Genomic DNA, 17,360 nt, shown 5'->3' with positions numbered 1-17,360 from the left:
GACAAGTTTTGTCTGTGTCAAAACTAGGGCCCTGAAAGGGACAACTCTGAACCCGAGTAAATAAGTCTGCAGAGCGGGAGGCATGGGTGGGTGCAACGAATCTGCAGCTAGTTAAGAGTCTCTACCAGGAAATGCTTTACCCCAGGTAAGCAACTTGTTCATCTGATAAAGACGTCTTGCTGTAGATTCCTGATCTTAGAATAGATACCCACGCCATTATCGCCTGACGGTGGGCTGCGATAAATTCCTGCAGATCTGAACGGGCAAAATGTCCGACTGTGCGGACCAGATTGTCCAGGCACTAGTGTTCGGCAAACATGTGCAGAGAAGCCCATGTTGCTGCCTGGCAGATGCCCAGGGCTGGTACACCTCGTACTAACAATGTGGTAGCAGCTTTGCCCCTCCTGGAATCGGCCCGCAAGCCCTCCGGAGGCTGCTTTGTGGGCAGGGCGTAGCAGATTTTTGTGCAGAGAACAACCCAGCACAAAATGGTTCATTTCTGCACTGTCCGATGTTCCTTTTCTCCCACGTACCCCACAAAGAGTTGGTCATTCACCCGGAACTCTTTTGTGCGGTCAAGGGAAAACAACACCCTTTTTGGGCCCAGTCGGTGGCGTCGCTCCTCTTCCTTAGATGGGTGCAGAGATGCAAAGAAGGTGGGCAGGGTGACAGTCTCACCCACGTAAAATGGGGTCGCCAGCTTACGAGGAAGGATGTGCAAGTGCGAAGCACTACCTTGTCCAGAAACATTGTGAGATATGGAGGCTTGGATGACAAAGCATACATCTCACTTACCCTCCGGGCAGGGGTTATTGCACTAAGAAGGATGTCTTGCTGGTGAGCAGCCAGAGAGGACAATTGTGCAGTGGCTCGAAGGGAGCGCACATAAGATAGGTGAGAACTAGATTTAAGTCCCAATGAGGCATGACAAAGCAAAGGAGGAAACATATGTACAAGCCCTTTGAGAAATCTATGTACAATAGGTGATTTGAAGGAAGGCTGATCAGGCAGCTGTAGAAAAACAGACAGATATTTCTTAAGTGTGCCCAATGCAGATCCCTACTGGGGGGCAAGGGATAAAATAAAGAGAAGAATATCAGAGTGGCAAAAAGAGGATCAATAGATCTTTCGGTACAATAATCTACAAATCGTTTCCAACGGCAGGCGTACAGAGTCTTGATGGAGGGACATCTGGCTGGCAGAATAACTTTACAGACTTTGAGCAGCGGTAGTCGACAGCCTTCGACCTTCCTCCCAATCTCCACGCATGAAGGGGCAGAGTTGACAGGTTCAGGTGGCGAATCCTCCCCTGCAACAGAAGTTCCTCCCAAAGTGGCAGCCTGATCGGAAGATCAATGCTTATTTTCAGAAGCTCGGGATACCAGACTCTACGTGCCCAGTCTGGAGCCACAAGGATTACTTGGGCCCAGTCGTATTTTATCTTCTTAAGAAATCTGGGCAGAAGTGGTATGAGCGGAAAGGCTGACAGGAGGCCTAAACTCTACTGGCAACAAAGTGTCACCAAGCGAGTGCCACCTTGGACACTTCAACATGCAATACTGCTGACATGGCAAATTCTCTTCGGAGGCAAACAGATCTAACCAAGCCTCTCCCTACTGCTGAAAGAGGTATTGTGCCACCTCCGGATGGAGAAGCCACTCATGATTAGAGAACCAGCCAGGTGTTCCAGCCATGTCCAGAGGCACAAGACCATTTGACAAAGGGTCCACAACCCCACACCGCCCTGCTTGTTGCAGCACCACACAGAGGTGGTGCTTCCCCTTGACAAAGGGAAAAAATGCTTTCAATGCTAGCTAGATCGCCCAGTAGGTTGTTATGGAGCCCTGATTCCGCCAGAAACCAGAGTCCCCTGATCTCTACATCTCCCAGATGGTAACCCCATCGTAGAAGGGACTCATCTCCCACTACTGTGAGATCTGGTTGGGGAAGGGAAAGTAGTCTGCCTCTGACCAATCGCGATTTGTTAACCACCACTGTAGGTCTTTTGCAGTTCTCTCCGAGATCCGGACCGTGTCAGAGAGATCTCCCTGATGCTGCGCCCACTGGAACTTCAGGTCTCACTGCAGAGCTTGCATATGCCATCTGGCATGATTTACTAACATGATGCCATGTGGCCATGAGGCCCAGCAGCTTCAGAGTCTGTCTCACTGAAATCCAGGATAGAGGCATAAACATTGTTATCCTAATCTGTATATCCTGGACTCGCTGCTCAGGAGGATAAGCCTGAAACTGCACTGTGTCTAGAACAGCTCTAATGAAAGAGAGCGCTTGAGAGTGAGTCAGGTGTGACTTTGGCATGCTTATAATGAACCCCTGTGAAAGCAGGAGGTTCACCTTAGTCTGGAGGTGGGAGACAACAGCCTGTGGCGACTGTGCCTTCAACAGCCAGCCATCAAGGTAGGGAAAGAAACTCCTAACCTGCATAGATGAGCTGCAACCACCGCCATCACCTTGGTGAACATCCATGGGGCACTGGTAAGGTCGAAGGAGAGCACAATAAACTGAAAGTGTTTGTGGCCTAACTTGAACCGCAAGTAACTCCTGTGTGCAAGCAGGATGGGGATGGGGAAATTTGCTTGTTCTAGGGCAGACAAGACCTGCGCTAGAGTAAGCATTCTGAATTTCTCCATTTTGAGGAAGAGATTGACGCCCTGCAAATCAAGAATAGGGTGCAGACCCTTGTTCATTTTGTGTATCAGAAAGTACCAGAAATAATAACCACTCCCTACTTCTGATATTGGGACCCTTTCTATGGCTCCTTTGGCCGACAGACTTACCTTCCTTGCGAAGCAAAACCAAATGATCCTCCATCAGCCGTTCTTCAGACGGAGGCATTGGAGGAGGAAAAGACTAAAAGGGGAAGGAGTAGCCCTGCTGTATGATCTGCAAAATCCATTTGCCCAATGTCTGAGGGAGATAATGACCGATCCTCCCTCCAACTGGAGGAGTATGGTCTTGCGGAACTTGCAGAATCACAGTAGAAGAGCTTGAATGCTGTAGAGGTAGGGGGGGTGGGTGATGGATGACTTCTGGCCAGACCCTCTAGGTCTGAAGGCACAATGACTGTCCTCACACAAGCTGTGGGCCTGGCACAGGACGGTGGCTGGCATGTGGGTGGCACTGTGCCACACCCCATCCGTAGCCACGAAATAGGGGAAAGGCAGACTGTTGGCAAGGGGTCGCAGAGAGGCCCAAGGACTCGGCCATAGCCTGGGAGTCCTTAAAGCACTCCAGTGCAGAGTCTGCCTTCTCACGAAATGGGCGAGACCCATCAAAGGGCATGTTCATAAGGTTTGCCTGGCCATCTCCCAAAAAGCCAGATGTTCGTAGCCAGGCATGGCGACAAAGGACCACCTCTGCCCAGCAAATCAGTCATATTTAAGCTACAGCGTATTGTGAACTTTGCAGCATCTCTCCCGTCCTTCACTTCCTGGAAGAGAATGGCCCATGCATCCCTGAGGACATGGGGCAGCACTTACGCTGCCGTATCCCACAAAGTGTGGGAAAACGGACCAATAAGCAAGAGGTGTTCATGGACCTCAATGCTAGGCTGTTGGAAGAAAACATCTTCCCAAGCTGGTCCAGCCTCTTGGATTCCCTATCGGGGTGAAGAAGTAAAGGCACCCTGGGAAGTGGAGGCTTGGACTACCAAGCTCTCAGGGGTAGGGTTTTGGGAGAGAAAACTAGGGTCGCCCGGAGCAGAGCGATGGCGGATTGTCTTGGTTACAGGAGTCCCTGTGCTGGGTGTGGACCATGTCCCCAGCAGGACATCAGTGAGGGCCTTGTTAAAGGGCAACATTAGTTCCGAAGAGGAAGCCCCCAGCTCAAGCACCTCTGTCAGGAGGTTAATCCTGATTTGCACTGAGGGCAGTTTGAGGTCCAGGATCTCCGGTGCCCTGCACACCACCACTACATAAGACGCCCAAAGACGTTCCAATGCAGCCAGTATGCTCAAATACACGGCACAGGGCCTCGTAAAATTAATTAAATTGAGCAGGGGTCACTCTGGCTCCTGGAAAGTTGGGGGGTGGGGAATGCTTGGAGTTGGCCCTGGCAACAATTCCACAGAACTGGGTCTGGAACATCGACATTCACGACTCGCCTCGTTGGGCGACGGGCGAGATGAAGTCAAAGTCAGTTTGGATGACTACTTCTTGTGCCTCTTCCAGAGTGCTCGAAGGACCTCGAGTGGGAGAAGAGCACTTGGGGCTCCGGGAGCGGTCCCATGCACTTCTCCTCGACCGGTCACGCCTGCTGATGTAACAGTCGCACTCAAGACACCAAAAGCATACTAGATGGGGATCCATCACCTACATGGCGTGATAGCAGTCACCACATGGCTTGAATCCTGTCTTACTAAATGACATCCTCGGCACAGACAGAAACAAATCTTCAACAGAAAGTAAAAAAAAAAAAAAGGCCTCTCAAAAAAAAAAAAAGACAGGAGGGTAGCTCTATTTCAGATCTGTGCTAACTGGCGCGGAAGGAAAAGAACTGACGTACGTGTGCCTGGGTGGCATCTTTATAGGTGATCGTGATATCACAGACGGCTCCAACAGTGCCAATGAGGCCACGTGGCGCCAAATGGAGCCACCTGCCGTCACACAGGGGTATTGCTCAGCTAAAGTTCTGGATTACAAGATGACCCCTGGAAATTCTAAGGTAAGTAATCTGCAGCTTGATCTTGATCAGATAAAGTGTTTTAGGAGAAACAATATTATAGTTGTTATAGGTTGAAGAACAATGGATACTAACGAGCAGAAATATATGAAAGCTGTGATTGTGGTTCCAAAGCGGTTTCATAGCAAGAGACTTCTCTCTCTTTTTTTTTTTTTTTTTTAAATATGTAGTGACAAAGAAATAAGGTACAACTCCATTCCAGGTAGGCCACAACTCCATTTTTAAATAGATCTCAATTCCATTTCCTGTATTTCTGCAAAGCCACTGTCTGCCTTTGATGCAGATGTCATCTATCCTTATCTTTCCAAGAGCTGTGAAAGTGTCAAGTCATTTAGATATAGACAATCAAAACACCTGATGCGACATCAGTCTGGAATAAATGGCATGTTATCTCAATTTCAAGGTTAAACAAAGAAAAAAAAACAGTGTAATCTGAATTGTCGTATTTCACCTTATATGTTATAGTGAAATTTGTGTTTACCACTGACTGTGTTGCGCCACTTTGCACCTGGATTAGCTGTCTAGTGTTCACCAATTGCAGACTACATTTTGTATTCAGTTTAGCTGCCTATTAACTTTATCGTAGCGTTAGACACTGCCATGTTAAATGTGTTTGTGTTATTCCACATTGTAAACTGTGCTTGTTTTCGTATTCTTTCTCACCGAAGAGCTAGGGCATATTATCACCGAACAGCTAGTACATAATATGGAGGAGGTAGGCAGTCGGCACAATAAGAAAGTACCAGACTGATGTTTATAATGCGAGCAGGGAACGGTTTGGGCTCGGGAGAGACAATTTGGGAAATTGGCAGGTTCCAACCTGTTTCTTTCAACTCTGGCCTACATTAGCCAGCATGTTTGAATATTTCTTTTTTATGGGAGGGTTTTTTCCAGAAAGCCCTTCTCCGGGTCTTTAGGATATAACAAGGTGGCCCAGCTCAGTAGCAGTGAAATTTCCGAGACCTCAGTCAGGATTAGATGTCAAATGCCCGACATCTGTCCCGTGAGGGTGGAGATCTCTTTCTCACAGTTGAACGGGGTCATCTTCTTGCTGGCATGAGAAAGATGAAGAGCTTGGCAGGCCCTACGGTGAAGAATTTTTACTTCATTATTTGCAATTATAATATTATCATAACTATATATATTTGCTGTGTACATTGCAGTTGAGAATCATTTAGGTATATTTTCCTTTCATTGCTGTGACTATTTTTAAGCATGTGCTTTCGACCTAATAATCTCCTTTTTAGGAACCTCGTGGTGAAATAATAAATGTCTTCTTTGAACTGAGAAGTGCATTCCAGAGATTTGTGTCAGCTCGTTCATGTGAAAGTGAAAGCAAAACATATGTATAAAGGAATGCATCCTAAACTAACATCTTGATGTCTATTGGTTAAAGACACTTCAAAGGTGACATTGCAAATTCCATCTCAGACAAAATAAAGTATTATAAGGACTGCCACTTGTCCACCTCTGTTGTCCTTCTCCCCATATTATCACAAGCAAGATATTGCCAGACCAGAAGACTTTCCTGACTGCCAGAGATGCTACCGCTGTATCACACCCTCTACTGAAAGCTGATATCGGAGTTGATGTTGATTGTGTGTTTGCCTTTTGCAGTAAACAGAGCCTTCCTGACTCCACATAATTACCGCATTCTGCTGTTTTAATCATACCTGTTTTGTTATTTTAGATGTGCTGAGCAACAGGGTGCACCTGTTGAAACAAACATTTTTAGGTGACGCGTTTCTTTCTTAAAGCATCTTGTGTGTGCGGTATTGAAGACAGAAAAGGGTTCAGTTTCTGATCCCTGCGGTGTCCCTGAGACCGTTAGTAACCAAAAAGCACGGACACCACTTCAACTATGTATGGGTGGAGTTTTGCAGGGCTTTCACATTCAGCATTGGTACACTGAATTAAGTTCACTTGTGTCACCTGTGGGCGGGAAAGCAAACCTTGTAGAGCTGAGTCAGCGAATCAGTTTAAGCAACAGTAGTTTATTATATGCAAGTCAGAGTTATGAAATATTATAGAAATAACTGGAATCATGTGTATTCTTTTCCTTTTCAGAAACCAAATACAGCTCATAACATCCCTGAAAACAACTTAGTTACAGAGTTATCATTTTGCTGACACACAGGGAGCACTCTCACAGCATTGTTGTTAGGTATTCGTTTTGGCAGAATTTAATCATACATTAGAGTGCTCCTTGCTATATATCTAACATTTACCCACTCATGTTCAATACGTTTTCATCTCATTAGTATTTGTATTTTGTACATTCGTTCACCTCAGGGTAGTCACCTCATTGTGTCATTTTGTGTAAAAAGCAAATTTTTCAAACATTCATTCCACATTTCTTTATCTTCTGGCAGTTTGTTATCTCTCCAAACCTCTAGCACTATCTTTATGGTAGATCACTTCCTAAAATCCCTCAGCCAATCAGTCTTACTGGGTGCCCGAGTGTGCATCCATTTAATGGCAATTCTACCTCTCGCTAACACCATGGGCAGTTTCTTTCTCGTGTTTAAGGTATACCATACACAGTCCCAGCAGACAAGATCTGTGTGTGTGTAGTAGGTACCACAGAGGTCTACAACAGGATGCAGCGCTATTTTCATGATACAACAAGTGTGCATCTCCAAACCATGTGGAAGAAGCGTGCAGCATCTTGGTTATATGAGAGGGCACCTGTGTTTGCAATGTCCAACTTCTTCTAATAGCACTGATCTAGAGAATGCCCTATGTAAGACATTGAACTTTGTCAGTTTAACCCTGGTGTCACTAAAAACCACTTGTGGCAGTCTGCAGGTAGTACTCAAGTGTTTCTATGACCGATCCTCTCCATAGTCCCTGTCCCACTTTGATTTCACCTTTAGATGTGTACTTGGTATGTCGTCCCTTATATCACTGTATTGTAGTGTAATCAAATTTTTAGTGGTTGACACACCAGTGATAACTGGGTATATTGTGATAGTTTTGAGGTCCCCTGGGAATTGCCACCTTTTCGATACTATATATATATATATATATCTTTTGGGCCTCCAAATATGCACTGGGTTTTCCCACATGTGAACAATTTCCCCATTTGCTTCAGTCCCCTTTCTTCCATGGCATAAGGTTCATATCACCAAGTGCTTTGTGGAACTTGAGTTCTAATATAGCGGCCTCTGATGCACATGGGTTTGTAATCTGTATTGTACTGCAGAGTTATTTCTATTGTTTCTGAGACAATTTGACTATACATTTTTGTTCACCCACCAAGAGCATTAGGCAGAATGCCTTTGGATAAGATTTGATCTTCCACCGTCTCCCGTAATAACAAATAATCCAGTTTGCCCCTCCTATGCAAACCACAACATAATTTATTGGAGTTGGGAGGCTAGGTAATAACACAATCTGCTGGAGATGCATACATACTTTGTGATACAGCAAGACACACTAGCCCATTATCCCCCCACCCCAAACTGTACAATCTCCACATCAGTTTATTTATTCTGCCAAACGCTTCTCCAAGAAAAAGTCATCCTGCCTGGAAAACCAAAAGCATCTGGAACGAACTATCGTGTTTGCCAATATGACTCTGCCAATCAGTACCTATGTGTTTCAGTCAGAATTCAACACCTTCTCCAGTGAAGTGAGTTTTATCAGTATATTTAGCTTATGTTTCAGCAATTCACACATATTACAGAGATAATGACAAGTTCTTTGTACCAATTTAGGGGCAATTCCGGGTAAGTTGGAGTCTTATCTGGTCTTCTTATGTTCAATGGGTACAACAGTGATTTGTCCAAATTTAACTTGAGACTGGATAGTCTCTCCAAATCTGGCTACCCATTCTAATAACAGTGGTATAGAAAGTACTCTATTGTTTAGGTATTTGAGGATGTCATCTGCATATAGAGATATTACATGTATGGTCTTCACTATTTATATACCACAGTGTCCCACCACCTTAGAACACAGCAGACACTCCAATGTAAACAGTAGCAGACAGAGTGGGCATCCCTGCCTTGTGTCTCTGCCCTGCTCCCATTACCCTGAAAGCACATAATTAGACTTTATTCTCACAATGGGGATTTATACAACAATTTGACACAATTTCAATTGTTGACCAAAATGTAGCTTTTTTACTATCTTGAAAAGTCCCTGCCAGTCTATTTTACAACAATAATATAGAATTGTTACCTGAATGTTTTTTGCTTTCTTCTATTTCATGTACTAATCTTCAGAAGTTCTAGCCGATGTTACTGTATTTTATAAATACTGACTAATTATAGAGGCTATAACTCCTAGTCTGCTGGACATTACCTTGCCAAAGATCTTTGTATTAGTATTTAACAGACAGTGGCCTGTATGTTTGTAGTTAGTGGGTATACCTTTTGGTTTATGATTCGTTAATATCCTAGCGTCCTGCATGGTGTCTGGGTATATCCCCTTCACTCTGGCTCCCCCAGCACCGCCAGCAATATTTACGCCAGTATGTCTCCATATTCTTTGATTAGTTCAAGCAGGGAAACTATTGAGGCGCGGCTTCCTACTCCCATTCAGGTAGATTATGGCCAGTAATATCACCTCCTTTGATACTGCCATATCTAAGATTTGTTTTTGATTCTGGGTGAGAGACTGCAATAATTGTTCTGTCCAGCAATGCAAGGTGCTGTTGTGACATGGCCCTTACAGCTCTTTAAAGAAAGAATATTTTGTTGATCCCTTACTGAGGCATACTACTCTGCCCAAAAGAAAGGGGGAGGGGGGGATGGGTTGTGGGGTGTCCTTTTTCAGTAACCATATCAGTGATTTTCAAGGCCTGTCTCCCTCACTATAGAGCCACTGTCAGAATCCTGTCAGTTGATAATTTCCTAATCTTGACATTAGGGCAAGTGTAGCTGCCCTTTGAAACTCCAATTGTTCATTACAAGCTAAACATCTGCTAGAATGACCTTTCTCCAGTGCTTGTATTCATTATTCTTATTGGACAGCTCCTTCAACCCGTGCTTATTTGACCCTAACCATTTTCCCTACCCAATATCTTTGTATTCCTGTTATTGTGCCCCAGTGAGTGCCAGTACTGGAGTTAATACCCAACCCCCCTGTAGTGTGTGCTTATTCTTATTGTAGTGTGTTCTTATTCTTATTAGAATGCTCTTAGATGCTGGCCTACGGAGATTCCACGTTCTAGTACATGTAGCCTCGTTGTGTCAGTTGAGCCTGAGCTTCTCCCTGCAACGGACCCGTTTCCTTGTATGTCTTAACTTAATAAAGTGTATATCCTTCTACCTGGTCTTGAGTGCGGCATCACTTCAATCTGGCGACGATGGTGGTTACAGACGAACTTTCATCGGCTCATTTCGCGATCTTGAGGTGCTGATCCTGAACCGACCGTCAAGGGATATTTCCATCCTTGTGGTGAGGCGCTGATCCTAAACCGACCATCGAGGGATATTTTCGTCCTTGTGGTCAGTGAAGAAAATATATATTTATTTTATTGGGACTCTACCATGTGTGCAACCACTGACCGTTGCGGTGCACGTGATCTTCAGAACTGCCGTAAGCGCTGTACGGAGCGCGCTTACACGTCTTTCAAAGGATTACTGGCAGTGCCACGAGCGTCGCGTCTCCAAGCATCTCCAAGAGAACCTGACACCAGCTACGTCAAGGCATTTCCCTGGAAACTGAGATGCAGTGACGGCACTCGTGATAGAGCACCTGCGCACACAGTTCCAGAACAGCCCCGAGCATCTCCTTGACAACGGAGCACACTGGCGCGTCTTCTGTCTGACAGACGCTACTTCCACGAGCGTCTCCCAGGAAACGGAGACGCTTCCCCTACACGTCTCAAGGCAACAGAGACGCGATCAGACACCGCTTCAGCGACTGTGATGTGTGTACTACCAAAATAACTCGCGTCACCTTACGTATTGCTACTACATTGTTCATCTGAAATTACACAATATTCTACACGTTGGTGACCTGGACTATTAAAAAAAAATGTTTAAAAAGGGAAGGAGTAAGGATAAACAAAGGTAAATCATTTTTTATTTTTTTACTTTACCTTGAAGGATTATTTAACAAATTGAGAACAGGTCCAGGAAGGGGGAGTATTGAAGAAGTGTTACAGTAAATTTCCTTGGTTATTTAATTTTGCCTCTGATATGGTGCAGGCCAATTTTACCATCGTTCCTCCGCAAGTATTCTGGGCCATGGGTAACTCACCACCCTTCAAGTGGTTGGAGTGGAAGGACTATTTCTTAAATTATCTAGGCGCTATCTATGTAGATAACAACATGTCTGCTAAACAGAAAAAAAGGATTTTGTTACATTCCTTAGGTCCTATGAGTTTAAAAACGTATAAGATGTCCAAAAACCCTGTATTTGGTGAAATTTGTGCCTTTAATGCCGCAATGCTAGATCTCGATAAATACTTTGCACCAAAAGTATGTGTTGGAATTGTCCGATATAAATTTTTCCAGAGGAAACAAGAAAAAGGTGAGCTAGTAGATGACTAAATTGCAGACTTAAAGAAACTGGCTCTTGACTGCAAATTTGGGGCAATTCATGATGAACTTATTAGAGATCAAGTGGTCATGCATTGTAATAATCAATCTATTCAGGAAAGGCTATGGATAAATGGCGACTCTCCATTGGACGAAATTTTGGCCATAGTACAGAAGGCTGAAATTTCCGAAAGATGCTTTTCAGAACTTAAATCTACTGGAAACAATGTGGATGGCATTTATAAGGTGACAAATCGCAAAATTGGGGAGGTCTTACAAAGTGGAGAAAACGAAAGATGCTGCTACAGGTGTGATAGCAAAGACCACCTGGCATATTCCAAATCGTGCCCTGCTTTAAAACTGAGATGCAGCAAATGCAGAGTTGTGGGACATTTCGCAAAAGCTTGCAAAAACAAAAAGAAAACAGTTAAATGTATATATGAAGGTGAAGATGTTGTCAAATGTGATATGGAGGAAAAAACAGAGCCCATAAGATCTGATGAGGATAAGCATTTCATTCTTAACATAACGAAGGTAAACACCGAAAGAAAACCCATATGTGACATGAAAATTGGAGGAGTACCCATTACAATGTATGCAGACTCAGGCTCTCCTTTCACAATTGTGAATGAGGACGTATGGAACAAGTCCTTTGGAAATAAAATTGGCAAACAACTAGCCCCACCGGATATTCAGCCAGAAAGTTACACCAGAGAAAAGATTGATCTGTTAGGGTTTAGATGGCTGGTATTTACATTTAAAAACAGGAACGCCAGAGGGACACTGTATGTGGCTAAAAGAGGGCCATCTGTTCTGGGTTGGAAGGATCACGGACAGTTGCAGATGATCCTGGACCCAAATGGCAAAGAAAAAGTATTGATGCTGAAGGATGAACATTCGTTGGCGTCCAATATAGAAACAAAATCTCCAAGAATTTTTTGTAAAGGTTTGGGGAAACTGACTGGGTTCGAGCACAAAATTATATTAAAGAAGGAAGCTATACCCAAAATCCATAAAGTCAGAACTGTGCCGATCATGATTAGGGAAGAAGTTTCAAAAGAACTAGACAAATTGGTATCAATGGATGTAATAGAACCAATCGAAAGTTCGGAATGGATTTCGCCTGTAGTTATAGCTCGGCACAGAAATGGGAAAATCCGTTTATGTGTAGACTTAAGATACCTGAATAACAATATTCTGATTGATCGGTTTCCCCTACCTAAGATTACGGAAATGGTTTCTAGTCTTGAGGGTGCATGCTGGTTTTCCACTATTGACGTATCGTCTGCTTATCATCAGATTCCCTTATATGAGGATTCTAAAAATCGAACTGCCTTCATCACACCTTTTGGGTGCTTTCAATACAAAAGGATGCCTTTCGGCCTTGCATCCGCTGCAGCAGTTTTTCAACGACTAATGCACAAACTATTTGGAAAATCCAAGGGGGTTGTGTGCTTCGAGGACGATATACTGATTTTTGGAAAAGATAAAAGTATGCATGATGAGTGGTTGGAACATGTGTTGGAGGTGTTGGGGGATAAAGGGTTAACAGTGGAACTAAGTAAGTGTAAATTTGCAAAAATAAAGTGTGTAGTATTTGGGAGATGAGATAAGTGGTGATGGTGTTAGACCAAAGGCATCTTTGGTGAATGCTATTGTGGGTGTGTCACCCCCAATGACTAAGGAAGAGGTAAGGTCATTTTTTGTCATGGCAGAGTTTTGTGCCAAATTTATTCCGAACTTTGCCAGCAGGGTGTACAACTTAAGATCTTTACTTTAAAAAAATTCTCCATTTTCGTGGAGTGAAGCATGCAATCAAGAATTTGAGAACATAAAAAAGGACTTGAGCAGGGTAGCATGTTCAGAAAGTTTTGATCCCAGGTTAGATACCTTTGATACCACGGATGCAACTAACAAAGGCCTAGGGGCTGTTTTGTCTCAGAAGGATAGGAATGGAAAAGAAAGGATTATACTATTCGCTTCCAGGTCATTGTCTCCATCTGAGGAGAAATACTCAGTTATTGAGAAAGAAGCTTTAGCTTGTGCTTGGGCTCTGGAGCACTTCTGAGCATTTGTGTGGGGCAAGGTCATCACTATTCGGTGCAACCACAAACCTTTGATTAAATTACTTACATGTGAAGGTAGTGTACAAGCTTCGGCAAGGATCTCAAGGCTATCCATGCTCTTAAAGGATTACACATATATTGTGTATGTCCCTGGTAAGAATAATGTAATGGCGGGTTGTCTATCCAGATTACCTAATCTGCTGGAAGAGTCTGTTGTTGATCCGTGGTATGAGTGGAGTGTTGCTCTAGTACAGGATTCTGGTAGCCCTGCACTTAGTAAAGATTATTGGAGGAAAGAAATGGAGGAGGACACCAATTTAAAGTCTATCTTGAAATATGTTTTAGAAGGGTGTCCTAAGAAGGATCAGTTGTCTGAACAATGCAAAAGCTTTTGGGAAGTTAGGAACAAACTTTCTGTTGTGAGAAATGTTGTTTGGAGGGGTGATAGAATTATTCCCCCATCCGGGATAAGAGAAACAATTTTAGAATTGTGTCACAAGTCCATTTTGGCATTGTTAGAACTAAATCAGTGGTGAAGGAGCTGTTTTGGTGGCCAGGGATGGATAAATCAGTGGAAAGATTTGTCAGAACCGGTCACGTGTGTTCTTCCGCTGACAAAAGTTTATGTACACTAAGACCACCTATGCAGCAAACATTCATACCCAAGCAACCATGGGAATATGTCACTGTAGATCTCTTAGGGCCGGTGGGTAATTCTCAAGAATTTGTAGTAGTTATTATTGATTTGTTTTCTAGGTGTCCGGAAATTGGTATATTGGAGAGGGCAGATACCATCAGCGTATTGGAGTTTTTGGATAAGGTTTTTCTTTCTGAATGCATTCCTTCTAAATTACTGAGTGATAATGGTGTACAATTTATGTCGGATGCAACTAAGAAGTATTTTGGGAGAGTGGGAGATGAGCACAAAACCACTTCTTTATACAATCCTAGTGGCAAAGGTGCAGTAGAAAGGTTCAATGGAGTTATCAAGGGTGTCATTCAATGTGCTATGGATGGAGGTGAGGACTGGCACATTGCTATCTTTAAGGCATTGTGGGCGTATAGGATAACTGAGAATGCGACAACAGGACTTAGCCCTTTCGTTATTATGCGGGGAAGAAGTCCGAGAAGCAAACATAACCCAGCTTGGTGGGTGAAGACCGGTACCCAACACTGGTCTATGGAGAAGGTAAGGGACAGTTTGGATAAGTCACTAGAGAAATCGAAGTCTTATTATGACAAGCTCCACCATGTCAAGTCTGTGGTAGTTAACGGAGGAGATTGGGTTAAAAAAAAAAACTTATAAAAAGGTAAGGAAAGGTGAGAGCCAGTATTTTAATCCTGAACGAGTTATGGAGGTTTTGCATAATGCTGTCAAACTTAGTGATGGGAGAGTGTCGAATCTTAAGCACATAGTGCTACTTAAAGATGAACAAGAACCCAATTGTAGTGAAGACCTCAATAATGGTAAGAGGTATGAGAAGGGAAGGACGGAATGGTTAGAGGATGAAGTTATGATTCACAATGCTTCAAGAATGAACGCGTCTCCGTATATGCTGGAGGGTCATGTTTTGAGTGAAGAGGAGAATGCGGTGTGTGCCTCTGGAGGTGACTTTGGAAGTGGGGGTTTGAGCGTATCCGATCGGGTGCAGCAGAGTGACTCTGGAAGTGATGGTTCGTGTGAATCTGTGCAGGAAGGAAAAAGGAGAAGGGACACCTCCTGGGTGGTTAAAAGATTATGTGTTAGGACACATTACTATTTCTTCCAATTCACATGGGGAGTTCCATGTTCCTTGTTTATAATTATTTTTTTTCTTTAATTTTAATTATTTTTTGTGCTATTTATTGTTTGAGGGGTAAAGAGGGGGGGATATGTAGTGTGTTCTTATTCTTATTAGAATGCTCTCAGATGCTGACCTAAGGAGATTCCACGTTCTAGTACGTGTAGCCTCCTTGTGTCAGTTGAGCCTGAGCTTCTCCCTGCAACGGACCGGTTTCCTTGTATGTCTTAACTTAATAAAGTGTATATCCTTCTACCTGGTCTTCAGTGCGGCATCACTTCACCCCCACAACCACATTCGGTCATGCCACATCAGTGTAAATGTTCAGTTTTTTAATTTTTTTATTTACTTAGTGCGTATAGTGTTACATTTGAGATATGATCAAATAAGAGCCTGTATTAATGGTCTGTGGGCACAAACTTGTCTGAAAAAGAGGATATTAAAAGGAATGTATCCAAACGTTTATGTGTTGTGCACTATTGAGTACTAGGAGTATCCATGTAGATTGCTGTGTTACTGCCTCTTGTATTTGAGTCATAAACTACCCATTTCGGACCATTCGCCTTCAAGGGTACGTGCATGTGTCCTGCAGGACGTCTATCTTGTTTATCATTCCAGACACAGTTAAAAATCAACAGCTCACACTATCAGTGGCTCCATAAATAGTGTGGGCAATTAAAAACAAGCACTGGAAAAGGCAATAGGTTTTGCCTAGGCAAGATATATTGGACTTGTCAATGTTTTTGTAGACATGCTCCACAGCAGAGCGGGCTGCTGTGCAACATGGCACAGTGTTAAAAACATAAAAGGAACGTGGCCAGCGCTGACTGAGTCATAGCACTTTTTCCTTAAGCCATGTTGTACAGCAGCCCATGTTAAAAAAAACTTGCAGGTTAAAAAAAAAAAAAAAAAAAAAAAAAAAAAAAAAAAATGTACCTGCAGGAGCATGCAGCCAGTGGAAGGACACATCCAGGAGGAAGCATCCAGAAGGTTTAGTTGGTCTATGCCCCATGGCAGGGACACACACACAAAGCCCCAGGAGGAAGCCAAGGCGAGGAGAAGACTCTGTCCAATAAGAAACAAGGAAACAAGAGTGAAGCAGCCAACAGTATATAAGGGGTAGGCTCTAAGCCTGTTTTAAGCCTTTTTTGCAAACAAAACATTTTGGCAGCAGCACATATGAGCTGTGAAGATGAAACCTAAATAAGTAGAATTGTTTTCATTTGGTACACACACTAAATGAAGTGGTACATCGGTCCCTTCTACTGTGACACTACATACCACATAGCTCCCTTAAGGGTCCAGAATATCTTGCATGACCTTAATAGGTTTTCCTGAAGCTAACTACATCCTGCCTCGCCTAGAATGTGATGTATATGATGTGTGGTACAAGGTGTAGTACTATTTCTTTCTCGCTTATACACACTCCTCCTCTACCAGATATGTCTCCTGCATAAACACAATATGTATTTTTAAATACAAGACCTACCATTTGTTTTTGCGACTGTGGTTCAGCCCTCTGAAAATCTGTCATAAACCTAACACTCACCCCTATTCTGGTGATATTGTGTGATCTTCATTACCAACACCTGCTAAGGTTTGGCTAAAAGTTTTCTCTTTACATGTGTTGTGTGTGCTATAGTCCATCATGTTGTTTATATGTTGATTAATGCACAGCACAAAAATTTAACTCGATGGACTTAAATGAAATTTCTGTAATTTTGCAATTCTATACTTAACACAGACTATTGCTGATTTCTTTTTTATCACATTTTGGGTATATGGCTTTATCACTGGCCCGGTCTATTCACCTTTCACACCCAGGCCCTCTTCTGAAATTTTATTCATTATTATTTGCCCATGGTACCTGGTTAAAAGGGGTCTGCAGGTTGTTCCTGTGGGATGTATTGTTAGATCTGCTGAATGTCACAAGCAAATACACCACAAAGACACAGGTGAAAATCACCTTTACTAATTGGTACACCAGAATACAATTTTTAGTAGATAAGGACATACAACAAAAACAAGGACCAACAGTCCAACCTTGCATATATTAAACTTAGACACCAGTTAAAGTCTCAAGAAATATATTGACAATGTTGTTTCGTATCTGTGAAAAAATTCACACAACATTACACCAAACAACTGTCAAATCTGGCCCAGCACTACAAAACCGTGCCTTACCAGAATTTCCCTCTCAGCCTTCAAGGTTTTGGAGACATGTGCAGCGATCTTTCTAGGATGGTACTTTCGTTTTGTAGCTGTATCCACTATGACTTCATCAAACTGGTCTTCTAGAATTTTTATGTCAAGGCCTA

General features: G+C 43.2%; 1 protein-coding gene across 2 annotated transcripts in view; it reads right to left on the bottom strand.

Moving 5' to 3' along the window:
* The window catches only part of NSL1 (NSL1 component of MIS12 kinetochore complex), a 111,941-nt gene that overhangs the window by 61,719 nt on the left and 32,862 nt on the right, over positions 1 to 17,360 (bottom strand). Inside the window, exons 3-4 of one of the 2 annotated variants that reach the window (XM_069233916.1) lie at positions 17,227 to 17,357; positions 15,979 to 16,107 (exon numbers count right to left, since the gene is read on the bottom strand). In XM_069233916.1, the coding sequence (XP_069090017.1) occupies positions 15,979 to 16,107; positions 17,227 to 17,357 (260 nt within the window). The remainder of the gene's footprint in view (positions 1 to 15,978; positions 16,108 to 17,226; positions 17,358 to 17,360) is intronic. The other variant, XM_069233917.1, reaches the window with a different exon arrangement.

Source organism: Pleurodeles waltl, chromosome 5 (assembly GCF_031143425.1).
Source record: "Pleurodeles waltl isolate 20211129_DDA chromosome 5, aPleWal1.hap1.20221129, whole genome shotgun sequence".
Classification (NCBI taxonomy): Eukaryota; Metazoa; Chordata; class Amphibia; order Caudata; family Salamandridae; genus Pleurodeles; species Pleurodeles waltl.
This window is presented reverse-complemented; position numbering and strand designations above follow the sequence as displayed.